This window comes from Struthio camelus, chromosome 5 (genome assembly GCF_040807025.1).
Source record: "Struthio camelus isolate bStrCam1 chromosome 5, bStrCam1.hap1, whole genome shotgun sequence".
NCBI lineage: Eukaryota > Metazoa > Chordata > Aves > Struthioniformes > Struthionidae > Struthio > Struthio camelus.
Window position 1 is genome coordinate 37,702,788 of NC_090946.1, and position 21,120 is coordinate 37,723,907.

The window sequence follows — 21,120 nt, forward strand, 5'->3', positions numbered from 1 at the left end:
GACATTGTGTTTAGTAAATATTATGTGCTCTGCTCCTCTGTACATTCTTGCTCCCATTATGCAGTTTAGATAGAAGCAACGAGTTGCCAAGAGAGTGTTTGAAAGCTATAGGCAGATTAACAGAAGATGCAGAGAGCGATCACCGTTTTAAGGCAAGGGACTTTCTGCAGTTAATCAGAGATTTATTTAATCAGTACAAGACTCTTCCTTAAAAGCTCAGACCCCTGTGCTCTGAGTAATAAGGCCTTGTGAAAATGAGAGCGTGGATTTGCCTATGGAATAATAATACAGACAAGGCTAGCTTTAATTGGTTCATGAGTTTACTTGCTAGGAAAAGGATACCTTTCCATCAAAAGAAGAGCTTACTCTCTGTGTATGACCATCATGCAGAGAAGAATCCTTAGACAGGGAGGACCGTTGTCCTTGGTTTCTTACCTGCCTATCTTTTTGATGTAATATTTTTTTTCTGTGTGTGCTGGTAGGGATTAAATTTGCTTAGCATGCCACTAGGATCCTGAGAAATAAAAGAGAAGTAGGGCTCAGTAACATCTCCTATTTGTTAGAAATTATGTTCCTGCTCAGTTGTTGTAACTGTTTCAGATGTAAAATAAAGCAGTAAATGCATTTTTTCCTATTTTGACAATAACTCTCTCTTTTGAGCGTAACTCTCCAAGGTGCGAATTTTGCTCTGCATTTTGCTGTGCTGTTGCAGCCCCATGAGTATGCCTTACATTTTAAGATTCATCCTCTAATTGTAGTTGAAGTCTGTTTCCTGTGCTTTGATGTAGTACTGCTGTTTTATTATTTTGATTATAAGACAGGAGAACTGAACCTATTTTGAGTTAACAACCATTATACAGATTAAAGCCCGTAAGTATACTAGATAGAAGAGGTTGTTAAGGGCCTCAGATATTCACTTAGGTCTAAGTTTGTAACAACGACATGTATGAAAAGGAAGCTGCGTCTTTCACAAATGCTGCCTCAAATTTGTCATCGTTTGCAAAGTAGGACTTTTATGGACTCCTAGCTGTTTTCTAAAGCTTTTCTTTTTGTTTTTTGCTTGAAATCTGATACTTGGGAATTAGGACATATCTGCAAATATAATAATAATTACATACTCTTTTCAAAATGGCATTAGTGCTTATACCTGAAAGGGTTGCTGTTGTCTTCAGCAGTGAAAATGAAAGTAATATTTATACGTTCAAAATCTGTGAGGCACACTCATGGCTAGATCTGCATATAGATAAGCTTTATTCCTTCCTTCAGATCAGCCTCAACACAGAGAGATACTAGCCCACCTTGTGTCGAAACTATATAGTTTCCCAAACACTTTAAACTGCCATAAGCAGGCACTGTTGCCAAAAGAAGGGATCCTGCTCTCTCCTGCATTTGGATGGAGATTTCTCTCTCTGTGTGCTACCTCGTCCTTGTGCTGCTGCGTGCATTTGTGTAGGCTTGTGGTGAATTAACCCAAATAAGTTTCCTTATTTAAAACTTACCCAGCAAAAGGAAAAAAAATGGAGTTAAGGGGGGGAATTGGGTGGCTGGGAGACTGCTGCTTTTGGCAGTAGTTTGGCTTGTGTTGGCTCAAAATATTAGTGAGACCATTGCCTGAGTGTCTTCACCGCAGTGTGGATACAGCAGCAGTGTATGAGGGTGTTTTTCCAGCAGGAGGGGGTATAAGGTACACAGAAGATAAATGCAAATGCAGTTAATTCCATACTTAATACATTACATGGAGGAAGTGATCTAAGTATTTATGTGTTCCTGTGAGTTCGCTGAAGATTGTTGGCCTCTTCTAAAAGAAAGAAAAAAGTCAATGTGGATTATTTTCCTACTCCTAGACTATCCTGGTCAGGAAGTGGAAGATTAGTAGCATATAGCAAGATACCAGCTTTATTCCCAATGTATTTTGGAATAGTACTTTCCATAAAAATGCACTACAAGATATTTCCTCCTTTTAATGAAGAGGGACAAATGACATTTTGCAGTCTGAAATTCAGTTCCTAGGCCACTGGAGTCCTTGATATTTCTGCTAGTCTTTTGCTGCAAGCATGCTGGTTTATTGCCTTTTGTATTATTTGGTCCAGCCATTATCCATTGCACTGGGGCAATCAGCTACATTTCAGTAAGGCAGAAAGTGATGACTTACACGGTATGCTTTTTGATCGTTACCTGTTTGCGCTTGATTAGTAGTAGTGACCTAGACTTGAGACTTGATATGGTATCTTCAATTAAGCGCTTTCTTATGCTCTGATATAGGTAAATTAGTTTCTCACATGCAATTTTTCTGAGATTATTTAACTTCTCGCTGGACTTTGCCTTGTACCTCCCTAACATATATTGATTACTGAAAAAAGAATAGGATGATTTTTTTTTCAGTTTTTCTTTAGTTGCTCCTGATAAAATTCTTTCAAACCCGTTTATGACATATTGTGATATATAATGTTAGGTCTTGTGTGCCAGTGGCTGCTTTTGAGTTTTGACCTTGGATGACATGGACTGTATTTTAATAATCACTTGAGAATATCACTATGCTGAACAATAAACGTGTTTTTTACCAGACTTAGTTTCTCCCGGTGAGGCAGGAATCAACACTGTCATTTAGATTAAACTAAAACAAATAGCCTAATTAACTTAGTGCAAAAAATGCCATTCATTTAGCAAAGCCTAAGCTGGAGGTTCATTTAGAGAACAGTTTGTGGGCTTCAGCCAATTACCAGACAGAAATTTGTAATATGACCGTAATAGACACACTTATTAAACAATTAAACTATTTCTTAGTTCTCTGAGTAGTATTTAACAGCTTACAGTCCCCAGATGATACCAATGTTTTATTTTTGCTTCCATCTCAGTACTACTTCTCATCTTTAAAATGTTAAGCAAATGTTAATATATACGTTTAATTGCAAATGAGAACAAGCTAGTATTTTTCTTGGCAATGCTCATCTGAATTTTTTTTTCCAATGAAATGTATAGGCGTGTGTGTGCGCGTGTATATAGATATGGTATTAGGTTTGTATACCTATGGTATTTTTAGCTTCCTTGTATGATGGTTGAATCAGCTGGGTATAATTTTGCTTTATTTGCCATGTTAGGTGACGCATACACTTTATTTGAATAAATAAAGTTCAGTTTATTAATATGCTTTTGCAGTGTTGATATTATGGGCAGGTTGTGTATATCACATGTGTAGTGATATAGAAATATTAATTTTCTTTGTGAAGCATGATTTGATAGTTGATTCCTTAACTTATCTGCCCAGAGGTTAGGATTCTTCTCTTACATAGTGAAAGCTAACCTCATACTTATCCTGTGTTATATGGCTGGTATCTCATGCCAACCAACTTTATTTCAGCAGAGTATGATATTCTTTGAGGCATGAAAACAAACTTCTGGATTTGGTTCACAGTCAGAATCTGGATTTCAAGTTTTGGTTTAATGAAATTTTAATTCCTAAATCTGCATGTAACCATTTAGTACTATTGGGTTTTATTTCCTCTAAGAGCTTTTTGCTTTTTCTTTAGTTTAGAAGTAGACATATAACATACAAGTGAGAAGCATGTTTTTAATCTTAACAAAATTCATTTCGAGATGTGCCCAAATAAATGGTAAAGTTTTGCTGGACAAAGGTGAGGCTCTCTTCATTGTTGTCCTTATCTTTTTTTCCACTGCCTGGTGCCTCTTGTGACTTGATAGCTGTACAGCTTTATTTTATATAATGTGGGTCATTAACTGTTGCTTTGTATTCCAAAAGTCATCTTTGCAATACTCCCAGGCTTTTCTGGATTTGGGATCATGAAAGGTACATTAAGCTTAATTTTCCTAATTCAGGTTATGCCACAGCATGGCAGAAAATTATTGGGAATTTTTTGGGATCAGGAGGTGCTACTTGTACTTAGACCAGGAAAAAACCCCCACACATTAAGCCTTTTCCTAGTTGTTTTTCAAAGTATTTGAATAGTCTTATAAAGGATTACAGCTAACTGGCAATGAAATTGATAAAGGCTTTCCAAAGAAAGTAAATCTTATGGAAACTGTAAATATGAACTCTATTCTCAGTAATTCTCTTCTTTTCACTTCAAATCTATCGTTGGGCACATTACTGAAATAATAAGTTGAAGAGATGAACCTGAGTTTTTATGTCAAAAAATGTATTCAGCCAGAAGATTCCAAGTTAGAAGGGCTGTGGACAGTTGGTTAGATTTAACTGGCTAAACAGAAAAAGATGCTGAACTATTTAGTTTTGTAGTTATGTGATATATTTTGGCAAACAAAATTCATGATCTAGAGCAGTGTCGGATTTTTTCGTTTGAGGTGGAATAGGTAGGAACTCCTGTGTGCCTTATGACTAAATGTTTTGGAGGATGTTTATAATTTTCATCAAAAGCGTGAAATGCTAGCCACTGCTAGAGGTGGGATGTGGTTACTTGTGGGTGAGGATCTTGGCCAGTCTGGGAAGTCTGGTGTTGAACTGTAATTCTACAGCATGTAAGCACTGTGGTTGGCTCTGGAGAAGCAGAGAGGGTTAATTCCTTTGGTTTTGCCCTTTGACCACTTGAGGATGGGAAGTATGATGAAATACTTTCTCAAAGCATTCAATAGAAACATATCCTGAATAATTGGGGCAAAATAGAATAAATCAAGGCTTTTTTGGTCATAATTGAAACCACATTGAGGTTAGGATTTGATATTCAGAGTAACCTAGCTGAAAAAGCCATACCCACAGAGGTACAGGATATATCTCCGCTTTGCTTGGATGTATGGAAGAACTGCTTAGCTACTGTACAGTTTAATGCTCTCTAGTCCTGACCTCTAGGCTTTTAAATGACAGTGAGTTGTTCTCATTCAAACTGTGTGGTTTCACTAGTATGTTAGTTATAACAAGCACTAAATCTGATGGTTGCTGAAAATACTTAGGGAGGAAAACCGACTGTCTTGTTCGTGGGAGCAGTCGCATTTTATTTTAAAATGCTATTGCCTCATTTTCCCACTAAATGATAGCTGAGAAGTTCTTGACCCTGTTCCATAATATATGGAACAGCTTCTTAGAGCCTTGTGTTCCTAGAGATCATTCTGCGACGTAGTCTGTAATGTTTGCTGGGGCTTTTTTTTTTTTTTTTTAAGTCTCTTTATGTGGTCTCAGTGTACACTTAAATAATAAGTTTGGGGTAGGAGTCTGTCTTAGTTATGTCTAGTATTTCACCAATACTCTAGCGGTTCTATAGCGTTTATAATGATTGGCCAGTTCTAAGTCCAGTTGTGTTAGCTGACATCTGGGAACTCGTATCTATTTCACTTTGCATGCTGCTAAGAATGATCTGTTTAAACATTCTCTGTTAATTCTAACCTGAAAGTTCCCCATCAAGTCCAACCTTAAGCATCTCAAATAGGGAGAATTCAACTCTCTTGATATCTTGTCCTTAATGCATTAACTTCTCCTACAATGGAATCAGGTTGTTTTTAATGACCAACAGGGAGAGTGATATTTAATGTGTCTACAGTAAAGGAAAATGCCTTACTACTAAGTAGAAACTGTGCATGCATGTGTGCATGCACAATTGTGGAAAGCATGTACAGGGATAGCGGCAGTAATTTGAATCCTTTCCTGTGGGCATATCCATTCTGAGAATTCTCCCTTCTCTCCAACTTCAGGCTATCTCTAAGCTCTCACTGTCATTTTAGGTCCCACTGCTTCAGCTTTTCATGTGGTCTGCAGAGAGCTGTCAAACAACTGATATTGCAAGATGAAGTGACAGGAGATTACTCTTAGGAAGCTGGCATTTGAAACTTGATCCTTTTTGCCCATAAAAATGATTGACAGTAAACAACCTGTCAATTTTAGATTAAGTATCCTGGCTCCTGTAAAGATATTAGCTGGGAGGGCAAAAGTAAAGGATTGTCTTATCCATAGTTGAATGTCAGCACTTTGTCAAAGAAGAGTGATGGACGATCAATCTGCTGTTGCTTCTTGCTCTTCTTTCTGAGAGTGAAAGCTCTTAAGGATTTCCATCACGATCGCTCACTGCTTGGTTTCTTGAGAAGTGATTGGGAGAACCAATCTCTATGTCATCATCCATTGCATGATTTGCTGCCATAATGGAGATTTAATTAGGTTGCTGTTGAATTAATTGCCTGCATGGTTTGCTTTTCCCAAGCAGAAGTCTGGAAGACTTGAGTAAATTATGGAGGCTTGAATTTGCCCGATTTCCTGCAGAAAGTGGGGTCAATAGGTCTCAGACTGTAGACACACTCTTTAGGCAGGCAGCAGGGGGTTGGCTCTTAATGGCACTTCAGAAATGCTTAATTGCCTTTTTGAAATGTTTTTCTCAAATGAGAGGCTTGGTTCTCCTATCCGTTACAATCTACAGGCTTTTCCCTTCACCACTGCTTGTTAGTAGATGTGTACAAAAACACCTGAGAAGTTGTCTTATTCTTCCTAAGTTATAGCTAGCAGGGAAGAATTTTCCGTGCCTTTCTGAAAGTAAAAGTTGTAATTTTAATGTTGTACCTAAAACTTATGTTTTTAAGAGAAAACATGATCATTTTTATATCTACACATACTTTATTTTTTCTGTAAATCCTTAAGAAGTCTTAGATGATAGAAAGAGAATTATCTTTTTCCGGGGGTATTACAGCAAATCATCTCTTAGGAAGTGCTGTAGCCAGAAAAAAAATTGCTAAATAAAGTCGACTTCAAGTGAGAGTGATTAATTTAGATGGCAGAACTCACCCGCATATAATGAAAAGAATATTGTCCATAAGATTACTTAACCAGTTATTTCTTCTTGTAGAGCAGAAACATAAGATTTTCTTGGCGCTCTGCTGAGTAGGACGTTCACAGGTATTAATACAAAGAGGTTTCTGAATATTATTTAAAAAGCTTCTCAACGTTGCAAGGATCATTTGGGAAATAGCAGCCTGGGGGACAGGGAGTGTGTGGAGATGAGTCTTTAAAGCATTAATGAGATGGATTGTGCTCTGATAACATTTAGATTGTGTTTTAATGTAGAAATTACTGAAGCTAGAGCCAAAGCAAGGGGTTCTCCCTGTCTACCACCAGTCTTCTCATAAAATTAGCAAAAACATTTGTAAAAGCTTTAATTTTAGAAAATATAATCTAAAAGATGATTTGTCTCTGCACATTATCAGTTCATAACATAATTGATACATATTTTCTGCATTATTGGTGCAGTCCTCTGCTATTACAGGTTGCCATGTCCCTTTCATGAACCAAAGTTCCATTTTATGCTATTACTATTCATACATTATCCTATTACTCCTGTTGGGGGAAACCAGAACTTCATGCCTTCTATTAGAAGCCTTAGACACAGTTTTTATCAATTAGTGCTTGTACCAGACCTGAAAAAGAACCTGTACGTCTGAAAACTAGTCTGTTTCTTTCCAGCTGTATCAGTAGTTCTAATGCAAGATATTTCTTCTCTTGACAAATCCTTGCCTGGAACATATCCTTAGGCTGCCATGGATAGGATTGTGTGCTGGCACTGCACTCACATTTAAGTGGCTCTTTTCCACCTCGCATATTTATCCTCCCCATTCATTGTTCATATGTTTGTAGAGGGAAATAATATTCACATCATAATTTGCTCTATTATGCTAAAATAGACAAAATGTTATGGTCTCCTTGAGTAAAATAGGCTCCGTATTCCTCCTGTCCTTGTGGTGATGAAGGATACTCTGGCTAAAGATGTCATCAGTCACAGATGAGAAAGGTGGTATATAAGGTGTATAAGGAAAAATGATCCAAAGACTAAATAAGGAAACTGAAAATTGCAAAGTTTATTCCCTGCAAATATGAGCTGATAACTTTGAATCTGTAAAACTTAATGTTCCCACTGATGCAAGTAGAGCTGCAGTATGAGTTTAGCTGAAGATTCGCACAGTGTTTCTGGAAACTGCTAGCAGTTACTAACCTATTATGAGTGTTCTTAGTTTTTTATGGGCAAAGATTCAAGACTTCCCTGCAGAAAAGCATCAAGTTTCTGCTTTCCCAGCTCCCCTTTTCACCTCCTCCCAAAAGGTCTTGTTTTTCCCTTTGCTGCTCTGTCCTACCCTTAGTATCGTGCTTGGAACGTAAGCTGGAGTGGAAAAGTTGAGGTTGCAATGCCTGCTCCCGCTCTTTCATTCCTACCGAATGCTTCCTTCCCTGCTTCCTCCCCCCAGCATCGGCTCCAAATGCAGTTGGCACATTCAGTGCAAATGTAATTGTCTGTCTTGTCTCTTGTCAGTTGAGCTGGCTTTCTTGTTCTAGCAGTGTATTGAAATAAGACCTTTAAAGTCTTAAAAGGGGTGCCCTAGTTAAAATTCAGGAGGAGCAGATAACTCTCTGAAATAGATTTTTGCGTCTCATGCCTCTTTTTTTTTTTAATGCAGTAGGTTTTTTTCACTCCATTGAACAAACACAGTTTTGTAGAAGCTGGTACATTAGTGCCTGCTTTTGCCTTTTTCACTTGGGTGCCTATTTTATGTCAGGGTTATGTTTTTGCTGCATTGGTTTTATTGTTTTAAACTCTTTTCCCTGGTGAAATTGTAGTGCTGATTAAGTCTCTGTTTGCTTACTGAGTCCTGACAATAAAAAAAAAAAATACCTTGAAGTAGTGATTAGTGAATGAGAATTGAGCCACGCTAGCTAGGTTTAAAATTCACCTTAGTTTTCCTTACCCACAAGTCTGTCCGCCCCTTCTACTTAACTTTTTTTCTAAAACCCCTCTTGTATCAATTAGGCAAAAGTGAAAATTGAATTAAGGAAGAGGTTGGAAGGAAGGGTTTGCAAAATTGTTGAAGCCCACTTTTGCCAGAAGTGGTGAATCAGCATTCCTAATTTGAACACCTTCCAAGTCGGACAATTAGATTCTAGCTATGTGAATTCCTCTCTACTGTAATAATTCACTTTAATTGAATCATTTTCCTGTTCTCCTTCACAGAAATGGAGCAGTGTGAGTAACCCACTTTTCCTTCCACTGATCCCACCGCAGTCCCAAGGTTTCACAGCTATAGTTCTGACCTATGACCGGGTGGAGAGCCTTTTCCGAGTCATCACTGAAGTGTCGAAAGTGCCTAGTCTATCCAAATTATTAGTTGTCTGGAACAACCAGAATAAGAATCCACCAGAAGGTAAGACCTCGTGGCAGTTGTGGTGGAGGGGGTTGTTAAACAGGGGGTAGATTGCCAGTTGCACCTGTTACAAAGTGACCTCTCTTCTACTTTATTTTAATATATCTTCTAAAACCATTTCGCAGTTACTTTCAGAATAATAAATTTGAATTTTTTGGTGACTTGAAAGTGAAATGAGAAAGGCCAAAGTAGATTAAAAGAAAAAATCATGGCAATGTTTCTGCTCCAGTTCCTGAATCAAAGGTAACAGATGCAATAGTTATAGAAGCGTTGTTCTCAACTTTATTTTAGGGGGAGGGGTAAGGAGAGACTTACCTTATTTGTCAGTGCTTTGTTTTAATTCTCTGTAAACACTTCTCATCGCAGTGAATACTTACCCTGCTAGAATGTTTTCTAGAGTAAATTTGGTTCAAAGCAGCAAAGCGTTTTGAACGCGTAGAGCTATAAAATAAGCGAATGTTTTGACTGATGACATGAAAACTTGAGACGTTTCGGGTGTCTAAAGAGAAGTTTGGAACAGAATATCCTGTGAAAATGCTAAGGCTGGCCCGGTGAGACAGGAAAAGACATATGAGCCTTTATGTAATTGTTTCTGCTTCTGGCACATATACTACTATGTTATATCCCTTATGAACGAATCTGGTGAAGCCTGCAGGATATTTTAAACTTCTAAATTCATGGTTATTGTAAAATGAGGGCACATTCACAGACCTTTTCCCAAATAACTGAAATCTGTAGATTCTTGGGAGAACGTTTGGTTTCAGAAGTATGTTAATGACCCAAGTGTGAACTCAGTGATGTAAAACTCTGAATTCAGTTTTTAATGAGGTTGTGCTTTCTGGCATGGGCCTCTGCTGGCATAGCATGCTGCCATACCGTGTCAACACATTGTTTTTCGTTCAAATGTAACTTCAAATAGCAAAACTGCCATTACAACCTTTTCTACCCAAGGATCTGCATGGAAAAGTTTAATTTTTCCTAAGCTGTTATTGCCATAGCTGTATTGATCAGCTCCACCTCCACCAGTATTGTCATTCAGCAACTGTTGTTCGGTAGTGGACAAGAGCATAGGGGTTAAACTTTAACCCCTTCTATAGTAGGCCTTCTATAGGCCTTCTGTTAGGCCTTCCTTAGGCCTTCTTAGCTCAGGTATTCTACTTCACTTGCTATGTCTCCTTCAAATGAGGACCAAAAGCTCAAAGACCCTATCACTTCTGCTCTCTTACCGAATAACCTCATCACCCCATTTCGGTGATCCCCCAGATACTCTTCTGTCATATATTAACCCCTTTGGCAAGGATGTCAGTCGTGCAGTTGGCTGCCTACCTTTCCAAACCAAGACTCTAATCCCACGTCTCTCCCTCCTCTCCATGTAATATCACTGCACGCTCCATGGCTTTGCTGTCTCCCATCAGTCCCTTTTTTCCCCAGCCATTTACTTTCTGCATCATGAGCCCATTCTGCCATTGCTCTTCTCCCACAACCTCTGCTGGAAGTACAGACCCTGACATTGGGGAGCTTCTTCACAGAATCACTCTGGAGTGAATAGGAGAGCCAGGAGCCATTGCCCTGCATAACGGAAAGTTGTTTGGGTTGTCCCCAGTGTGAGACAGCAACAGTGAAGGTGCTCATTTCATTTCTGTGCTTATTGCTATGTGGGAGGAGCTTCTTCCAAGTTACGGACACTTATCCTAAAATCCTGAGCATTGTTTTGGGCAATTAATTAATAAATCTTCTCATTTGTGGTTAAATAATGTAGATATAGTAGTTCTGAATGAGTTTGTTTCCTGTATGGGATACATAGGAATTGGGCATTCTTTTCTGAGTATGTAGGTGATGTGTTTGTGGGAAAAGAAGTATTTCCTTCTAAGAATAAGTGTTTAAAAATTGCTAAATCTGGTGACAAAGACCTGTATGAATTCAGCCGTCTTTAAATGAAGCGTGTCTTTAGAGTTTCTTGCTTTGTAATTTGTTTTCAGAATGCAGCTTTGGCTGCTGCTTTTTCCACTCTTGGAAATGAGTTATTCTGCATAGCAGTAAGATATAATGTAAAAATTAATTTGTGACCACTTGTTTCAGCTTATGATCTTCTGACAGCTTCCCAAGAGCCAAGCTATTACTTCCATTGACCTGGCTCATTTCCCATATTGGCCAGTTGCTCTAGTGTAAAGTGGAATAGCTTTGTTTTTCGCTTCACACACTTCTTTAACATTGTTGTGCTAAACATCTGAAATTTAGTGATTTATTAAATGTTTTACAATATTTTGAAGAGAGAAGTGGTGTGTATAAGTTGATGATACTGACATTTTTGCAGGAAGGTTTTTTTCTGAAAACAAACATGCTTGATATTATATAAAATCTGTTGTGTAAGCTATGAAGATGTGTCCACTGAATGCATATGAATTTGACCCAAATGAATTGTTTCCATGTTTTCCTTTTAGTGAGCCTGAGGTAAAGGAGAGTTGAAGATAATAAATTATGATGATAATATTTTTATTAAACCGTTTTTATTAAACTTACGTTTAGAAATTCTTGAAAATTAAAGTGAGTAATTTTTTTCTGCTTTGAGAAGTGCTAAGTCATGAACCCGTCTCAAAAAAAAAAAAAATCCTCTGCCTCTTGATTTTAAGTTCATGGATTTGTTTACCAGTTGAGAGCTCAGGCAGTTTTGCCCTTGTGTTAGACTGAGCATTGTATTGTGGTAAATAACTGTTTGTTTCTAGTGTCCCTTGTCTCTTTATTGCTCTTACAACTGTTGTAATCTCCTGGGCCGTGGCCAAAGAGAGGTCAGTTTGATTAAATTAATTTATTTTATTTCAGATCCATGCAGGACGTTCCACTTGGCTCTTCAGCTAGTCTCTCATTCAGTCTATTAGCGAGCCTAATCCTTCGACTTCAAAGCTTCTGCCATTTATAGCCTGTTAAAGCCAGGAAGTTTCTGATGGATTAGGGCAAGGAATGAGTTTGAAGTTTGTAATGTGCACCACTGTCACTGATAAAGACTAGTTTATTACCCTACAGTAGTATCGGCACTTTTATGGCTATTCTCTTTTAATTGGTTATAGTAAAGCTTGAGGCGCTTAACCTCCCCGAGCATCAAGTGCCGTATTTCCTGGTCGTTTCCATATAAGGGACACATTTCTGTACAGAAACAAATCTTGGCTTTTGTCATTGCAATCCTTCATGTTTTCATTTTGTTTTATATGCATAAATTGGAGGACTGGGTGAAAGACATCAAAGTTATTTTCCTTTGTGAGGGCGTGCAGTAAACTGAGACTTGGATTTGGGTGTCCTGAGATGTAGCTGGTGTAGTGCTACACAAATGTGACATGTGGCAGCTCCGTTCTTTCTCTCACCAACACTAGAATAATATTTTAATTAAAAATGACACTGAATACTCTTGGCATTGTCATCAGAGCAACATGTATTGGAAATATTCAGAGAGAATATGTTCCTGGAAATGGAAAGGTTGAAGTACACGCAAATTCTAAAATCGGTGTTGCTGGTTTTTTTTTTTTAAATGAATACTTATATACTGGGAATAATACCTTTGCATAATGAAACTCAGCACACTCTGTAGAAGAGAACAGAATAAAAATATGTTTGTACAAAATGTAATTAAAAAAATGCCACATTCCACAAAGATTAAAATTCTTTTTGCTTGGCCTAAGCATTTATTAAAGTTTGAGTGAAAAAGATACGTTTGTCAGCATGACCTGAAAATGAACATTGATTTTTTCAGACCAATGATGAAACTGAATTCTGGTCATTCTGCCATCAGTACTGCTGAATGTCCCTCGATGTAGGTAAGAATCAGGAGCTGATCTCAGTTGCTGCACTGGGAAGTGGAAGTAGGTGTGTGGTGTGTTTCAGATACATGGAGAACAAACTTTGCAAATCTGTTCCTGTCAGGGACGGATACAGCTCTGATCTGGCTGACGAAAGGCTGGATTTCTTGTCACGTTGACTGACGGTAATGTGGGTGACTATGACTTGTATTTTGGTCCTGGTCTGTGGGTAAATTTCTGTTTGTTCTATGATGGAATGAGATTACAACTGGTAAGGCTACTTTTTCTGCTTCAAATTCTCTGGTGATGAATTGTTACTTCTGTCTAGAAGACTGTTGCAACAGCTTTTCAGTGTGTTTGGAAGCGATCTGTAATCCTTGATAGTCACAGAAGCTGCTTTTTGCAGCTATGAAAAATAATTAAAAGTAAAGCAGTGTATTAGTTCAGTTCAAAGCCTACTTAATAAGCAACTGATTAATTGAATACCTAATTGGAAAAATTTCACCCAAATAACATACAGAATTGTAAAGTTGGAGGAAAAAATGGTGACATATGTAAGGGTAGGAACCAGCAGCAATTTAAAAAATATTTTTCTCTTGCTCATATGAAGTCGTCAAGGATGACTCTCATAACTTTGGATGTTTGAGAGTTACATGTGCAAGCCTGAGCTCATCACTGTTTCCTTTATAATCAGTGAAAAGAAATAATCACCAGCATCTAGTCTGCCTAGATATTTATTTTAGAGGGAAATTAATCATCCCCCTAGAATGATCTTTTTTTCCTCCACTGCGTATGAAGGAAGTATAAGGTGACTAGTGCAGCCTTCGAAAGCTGATCTTTATGTACCTGCCTGCCATACTGGCATACAAGCCACTTGCCATACCAGTCGCCTGAACACAGCAAAGGGGCTCAGAGGTTCTCTCACGAGGTTCTTGAGAAAGAGAAAAAAATTATTAGGCACAAAAAACCGCAAATGTTTTGGTTAATTTTCTTAGGTGGATGGTTCTTAGAACTGAGACAGTAACCTGGCAGGCAATTTCTGCCTGCTGAATGGGAGCAATTCATTTGTTACTGTGGCTCAGTTTCCACGTCTATAAAAGCAATACAGCAATATTGTCTTAGGTAAAATGCTTTAAGAGCTATAGTTTAAAATTGTTATGAAAGACCTTAATGGTATTATTATTAGGTAGATGCTGAGTGTTCTAATTGGAAAGCTAAAGTATGTTCTTTAAAATCAAAGTAAAAGTAAAAACAATATAGGAAACTACGAAACTACTTTCATAACTATAAAGTATATCATTTCAAAACATTTACAAATATTTCTGTGCCCTGGCCACGTTCTTACAGATTCACTGCTTAATCCCATTTTACAGTTTCAGAAACTGAGCTACATAGAGATGAATCTGTCAAGATCACTCAGCAAGTCAGCTTCTGAAGTGGCATAGATTCAAGGAGATCTTGTGCTTTGGTCTTTATTTTGCTTGGCTGATGAACACACTTCCTTTCCATACTTTCTGCTTGAGAGATACGTGTAGACATAGGCATATATGGTGGAAGCTATACTGTGTGTTTTGATGTTATTGCTGAGTCTGGGTGCCAGAGTAGGAACACTGTGCTTTGGATGAGTTTGGAAACCAAGGATCTAATCTTCTGCTTTTGAACTCAGGATATTACCGGTGTCTTAGGAAAAAGATATAACAGCTACAGCAGAGAAACATATGAGCAACACAAAAGTCTTGTGCAGACCTTTGGAGATTTTCAGAGTATTTCTCATGGTCAAAATGTTGGATCTTATGTGTAAAACAGCAGAGGGGAACTGTCATATGTGATGATGATTTTAATGTGGCACCTGAACACCTTTCAGGATCATTTTGCCGGTTGTAAGTGCACTCTGGATTTAGGGCTTGTGATCTATGATCTGTATCTTTTGTTGAGTATTGCGTATATACTCAGACATACAGTGTTTATAAGAAGCCTGTGTACAAAGAGTAGTGTTGGCAGACTCACGACTACATGCGCGGTATTAATAAAAGAAAATAGCTAAAAACTTTGGAATATAGGAGAAAATGATTTTTTTCTAACTAACTCTGCATTCATTAAAATGAACATTGTGGTTCAAGTGTCTATTCCTGGAAATATTTGCATAGACAGGATTTTTTTCCTCTATTCAGCCAAATACTTTCACTCTTTCTTTGGAATTTGAATCTTAATTACTGATTCTGGAATTCAAGAAAACAGTTTATGATAGAAATTTCCACTAACTTTTCATCACACAATCTTATATACCACATAAAAGATTCTAAAAAAGGTATAAGTGCATCACTGTTAGTAAATATGCCACAAGATACTAGACAAGTGGTAGTTTGACTCCTTTTTTAGGTTCCATTTTGTAAAAAACAGAAGACTACTTTAAAGAGTGTGTACTTTCTGTGTAGTTGCATCAGTTTTGTCAGTTGTATCTTGGAGCTAAGTTGCTGATAAACTCAGAATAAGATACAGGCTATGAGGCTTATGGTTATTATTATACTTTTCTATTTCAGTTTGGTACTACTAATGGGCAACACTACTATAAAACACCGGGATGTTCTATGGATTACTGTACCTTAAGAAAGAGTTGTCTTCTTTTTTTGTTTCCCTTTTTTCCATGGTGCATTTTTTTGTATAGTGTGCCTTTAATGATTGGCACTGAAAGGAATGTTTTTTTGAACTTAGGTTTAGGTTTTGAATTAATGTGGCTTCTTCACAATGTATTTGATGCCACTTCCTAATTAGATGAAGAACTATTTGATGAATGTTTCAGTCTTCCATGAATTATTTCATTTTGCAAAACCTTCCCTTTTTATGTGAAAATTACAATATTGTCTATGACTTAATGATCATTTTATCATGTTATTTCCCAATAAAGTTGTTCTACAAGTTTAGCTTAACGAACCTAGCTGCGGCTCTATATTACATACTAGAAACCAATATTCTGTTTCCTTATGTATAGTAGGAATTCTTGCATTACGGTAGACCAATAAAAAAATGGTAATATGGATAGAAAGTACCTTTGTTTAGAGATTTAGCTCTGTGTCTGAGCTGCTAAAGTGCCTGGATGAACTTCTCCACTACATCATTTTTTTAGAAATTTTGGTAATAACATAAATGTGATGTGTTTGATATTATTTCCGACAAATTTTTGAAACTTTGTATACCAGCTAAGTTCTGTTGTTCAGGCTTCCAGACTGCAAAAAGTACTTGTAATGCTTCCATCATCCATGTGCGATCACTGGAATTCATACAGGCTGCTGTAGGCCAGTTAGAACGAGCATCAGATAAGAGATCTTGTAAAAGATTAGAGAGAGTACGTGCGGGTTGAGGGCGGTAGTTGGGATTCTGTGCAATTGGAGGTATACAAAGAGAGCATGTTTAAGGATGTTTTTTGACAGTTGTTTGCTGGTCTTATTCTGCCTCACGCAACCCCTGGAAAGGATTTTCCTTTTTACATTTGAAAGTGGGCTTCATGTAAGTTGTGGGAAATCTGAGCTTAACGTGAATTAGTACTCTGCTGCCACATAATCAGAAGTCATGAGAAACTCTAAGCTGTTCTTATTGAAAAAGTAAATTAGAAAAACCATGTTTGTACGTACATGCCTATCCAGTCATCAAAATGCCATTTTTTTAGTCAACAACTATATCTTTAATGTTAAGTTGTCATGTTACTGTTACTACTGGCAAGGATTCGGTTTGTACCATCAAGAATATACTTAGTATTTCTCACTCCTCTTTCTTATCCTTTGCTGCTTCCAATTGCAAGTGCAGCAAACCGTCTGAATCGAAATATCACTTTGTATTTTTGAACTTGATATTACTTTGAGGGGGTGACCCAAGAATATTGTTTAGCTCTGGCAGCAGCCATATTGGCTCTCCTTTCCCTAGCTGGAAGGTGGAAACTAGCAATTGACGATTTAAGGGTTAGAGCAAATAATTTCCTATACAAATACCCTTCTGTCTGCTGACCACATAGATAATAATGCATCTACTGCTGAAATATCCCTTCAGATGCTATTAAGTTCTCAGTATCTTAGAAGTAAGGATATGATAAGTGATGCTCTTTAACAATATGGTTGGTGCCATTTCTCTTTGAAAAAATATAATACACTGCATAGAAATAACAATTTCCACTATTTAATGACCCCTCTCTCAGTCACTTATAGCAGAAAAACAGATATGGATTTCAGGGCAGTTATTCTTTATTATAGGTAAGTATTTTGCAAGCTTATGTTACTTACATTTTTGTTCCAAACATCTGACGGCAAGTCTAGGGAGAAAGTGTGGAAAATGAAGGGTTGTTTTTTGGAGGTTTTTTTTTTCCTTTAGATTGTAATGAAATCGCCTTTGTCTCATGATTGTCTTCCCTTCTCTTCTTTATATCTTTCTTGTAATTCAGCTGAGAGTTATAGTTGAGAAATGCATTTTGAGAGACTGTATTTTACTGTTCTTCATTAACATCTGTTAATATTATGTTTTAAATTTTTAATTTATAAAATGAAGTGTTTTAAATAGGAATGTAATTGTGGCACTTTTTTCTTGGGATATGTGAAGTCAGCATTGATTTTGATCTTGCAGTTTGTGGAAATCATCTTGAAATCATGCTTGAAAAATTCGCTGTGTGATCAGAGTTGCGGGACTTATGGGCTGGCCAGAAATGCAGTCATGTATGTGGTTATTTGGGATTGTAAGCCATTAGAAGTGGAAGCTGCATTTGGAAAAGTTTGGAAACTGCTGATCTCTCAAATCTTTCCCAGGCGGTTTGACAGATGCTATACCTGTGTTAAGACGACCACAAAGCATTCTCTGTGGGTAGCTCCTGCGGTCAGTGCATTGGTAGTCCCAAATAGCACTAAGTGCCAAGCATGTCCTGAGTCTTGTTGCCAGATAGCAAGTGTATGCATTATTCAAACGCTAGCCTTTTGTTTTCCTTTCGATACGACATGCAAGAGGAGATGCTTGCTGTTTGACAGTGGGCTTTTGGATATATAGCAGGTATGAAAAGAAATAAAGAAGCCCAAATAATAAATACACTGAGCATGCATAAAACAGTCTTTGTTGATATTTATAAATACAAATTTACAAATACATACATACGTATGGCAATTCTGATTGCTCCTGAAACGCTTGTGACACTGGAGTCTATTGGAGGTCTGACAGACTGCTTAAAATTGTTTTATATCTCTATCAGATTATAATTGGATAATTATAGGCAGTTAGTCTAAGATCTTTAAAGAGATTAGCAGTTAAGCAGTCCACTATCTCTGCGAGGCTATGATACATATGTCTTTTTAAGGTACGTGTAATTGTGTCTTACAACTATGGTTGCTTGCATGTTGTACAGTAAACCAGTAAGACAGCAGCGAGTAGATTTGAAAGTCTGCCTTCACAAAAAACTGTTCTAGTCAATATTTTACTGCCTTCTGACATTTGGATGACTAGTAAGTTGAAAATCTTGTAATTCGGATGGTGTATTACTGGAATCACTGCTTTTGGTGATGGTTCAGACAGGAATCATCTAAGACATTTTCTTTATCTTTGATTAGCAATGTTCAGAATAAAATGAGCTCATTGTGCTATAGTTTGAATCCATGCTTCTTAACATTTTTGTTGTGGTACCAAGTCACTTGCTCTATCTCCCTGGCTGCTGTCTGACAGTGACTTCCATTGGAGCCCATCAGTAGTAGCACGGTTTAATCCTTCAGAGTGGCTGCTAACCAATATTGCAAGCCATTCGAGTAGGCATCCGTATTCGGGGGGATGCCCATGCCACCTGCCAGAAGGAAAAGAGGTGACTAGAGCTGGACCGAAACCTCCATAATTTGGAAAATACAAGCCATGCTCCACAAGGCCACCTTGATAAAGGTAGATTTTATATAGTCACTTTTTCAGTCTCACGAGAACAACCTTAGGGTAGGGAACTGAATAAAAACACTGCCAGTAAATATCTCTCTGTATTTTTTCTCCTTTCTTTTGGCCACCCATGCATGCCAATCCTTCTTTCCAAAATAGAGCTCCAAGAAGAACTGACTTTTGAAGACTCTTGATGTGGTTTGGAAAGAGGGTTTTGTTTCCCCAATGAAGAATTGTTTGGACACCAGTGTCTTTAAGCAGTGCATAGCTCTGTGTTTTTACTAGTATTGTGTGAGTTGTTAAATCTGAAAGGCCCAGCTGGCAATGAGAACACGGACACTTACTCCTGGGTGCAGGTTCCTCTTACATGTTGTGGAATGGAGCAACTGGTTGTTCTTCTCTAGTAGTAATTCTCTGCCCTCCTAGTGCAACAGACTGGCAGTGGAAAAAGGCAAAGCTGTCTTGGAAGCAGAGCTGATTCTGGATTATTATGGAAATGGAAGTGTATGTGTGCACACAGTTGTATCACTGTGTGACTTGTTTACTTTTGGTGTTGTCTGTACCCCACCATTCTTCAGATTCTTCTGCTAAGAGCATTTCCAAAATCTGATTTTAAAATTTTGTTCCCAAACTGAAGCTGTTGTCTGGGATTAGGGATTCTCTTACGTCAGCTCTTACAGTGCTGTTTTCCTTGGCACCCATGTTCCCTTCCTCCTTTCATTCTCTAAATACAGAAACAAAGTTCTCATTTCCTTGTGCCATTTTCTGAATTTCTGTATTAGCTCCCATGTTCTGGTAGTTTACGCTCAACCTTCCAGCTCTCTTCTTCATGACACACAACAAGCTCCCTGTTTGCAGATTCACAAATTATTGAGGCAGAAAGGATGGTAAAATCGTCTGGGTTGACTTGTAAGTCATAAGGCACTGCATTACCTTGCCGTTCAACCCAGTAACTTCTGTTTAACTGGAGCACCTCTTCTATAGTAGTATACAGACTTGTTCCAAAGACAAGACGTGCAGAATCAGTTGCTGTCCTTGGTAACTTCCTCCAGAGGTTAACTACTGTTACTATTAAAAGTGTCTACCTTACGTATACTTTGAATTTTTCTGGCTTCAGATTCCAGTTATTATTTTTTGTTACATCTTTCTTTACCTGGTTAAAGGTATCTGGCATTTTTCTTCCTATGCAGATACTGGTACATGTTAACGTGTCCACCTTTTGGTCATTCTTTTAACAATCTAAACAGACTGATATACAAGTTCCACCATGAGGCATATTCTCCTGCTTTCACATAACATCTGTGGTTCTTTTCTGCACCGTTTCTGGTGTTTTAACATGCTTTGAAAAATGCGAACACCAAAATTGAAAGAATTGTAGCCTCTGTCTGACTAGGTCTGTATACAGAGAAAATTGCTTTTCCCTTCATAATTCTTGTTACTTGCCTGTTGACATACGCAAGAATCACATTAATCCATTTTACCCTAGCAGCATACCGAGAACTAACGTCCGCTCTGACCCCTAAATCCTTTGCGGCAACTACCTTTAAGCAAAAAGCTTCCTTGTTCCTGGTGAATAACTTTGTGTGGAGTTGTGTCAGTCTGTTCTTGTTCAAATGGATCTAGCTTACCAAGCAATTCAGACAGCTCTGTATGACCTTCTTGTCCTCGTTATTTTGCGCATCTCCAGGCTTTATATCACTTGCAAACTGTACTGGCAATTTATATTTACTTCTAGGTCGCTGAGGAAAATTTCAGTAGCTGCAGACCACTTACGGACTTTCTTATAGACTCTACCTATATACATTTCAGTTTGACACAGAGCAACTTCTAAAACCTCTCAGTAGTCACTTCATGATTGATTTAATGTATTTTCTCTTATTTTCCCTTTTATCATATGCCATTTTGTCATCTCCTCCGTTTCTTCAGTATAAGAAACTCAAGCGCCCAACTCAAGATCCGCCACAGTATCTTTCACAGTTTTCTAGACTCATTTTACAGTGCTTTCTTTTTCCTGAAATTTTCATTAAAACTAATGTTTATTTTGAAAGCTCTAAGAAATCAACAACTCACATATGTACTTGCTGCAGGTTAAGCTATTTATTACAATCCTTTTTGATGACTTGGTGCTTTTTGAGAGATATCAAATTGTGTAATATAATGACTATTGTTAACAGTTTTGTGCTAGAAAATTTAAGTGGGTAAATGTGCACATTTAGAAGTAAGGTTTAATATTCAGTCCTTAATTGTATTGTCTTGGTGTTAGCTTGCGATCTATACTTATGCCTCCAGTTACGCTTTTGTAGGAATAGAATAT

At 37.6% G+C, this 21,120-nt stretch overlaps 1 protein-coding gene across 3 annotated transcripts in view; it reads left to right on the forward strand.

The window, feature by feature from the left end:
• Positions 1 to 21,120, forward strand: part of EXT2 (exostosin glycosyltransferase 2) — an 82,146-nt gene that overhangs the window by 40,853 nt on the left and 20,173 nt on the right. For all 3 annotated transcript variants that reach the window (XM_068945565.1, XM_068945564.1, XM_068945566.1), the window contains one exon: positions 8,946 to 9,135. In XM_068945565.1, coding sequence (XP_068801666.1) covers positions 8,946 to 9,135 — 190 coding nt within the window. The remainder of the gene's footprint in view (positions 1 to 8,945; positions 9,136 to 21,120) is intronic.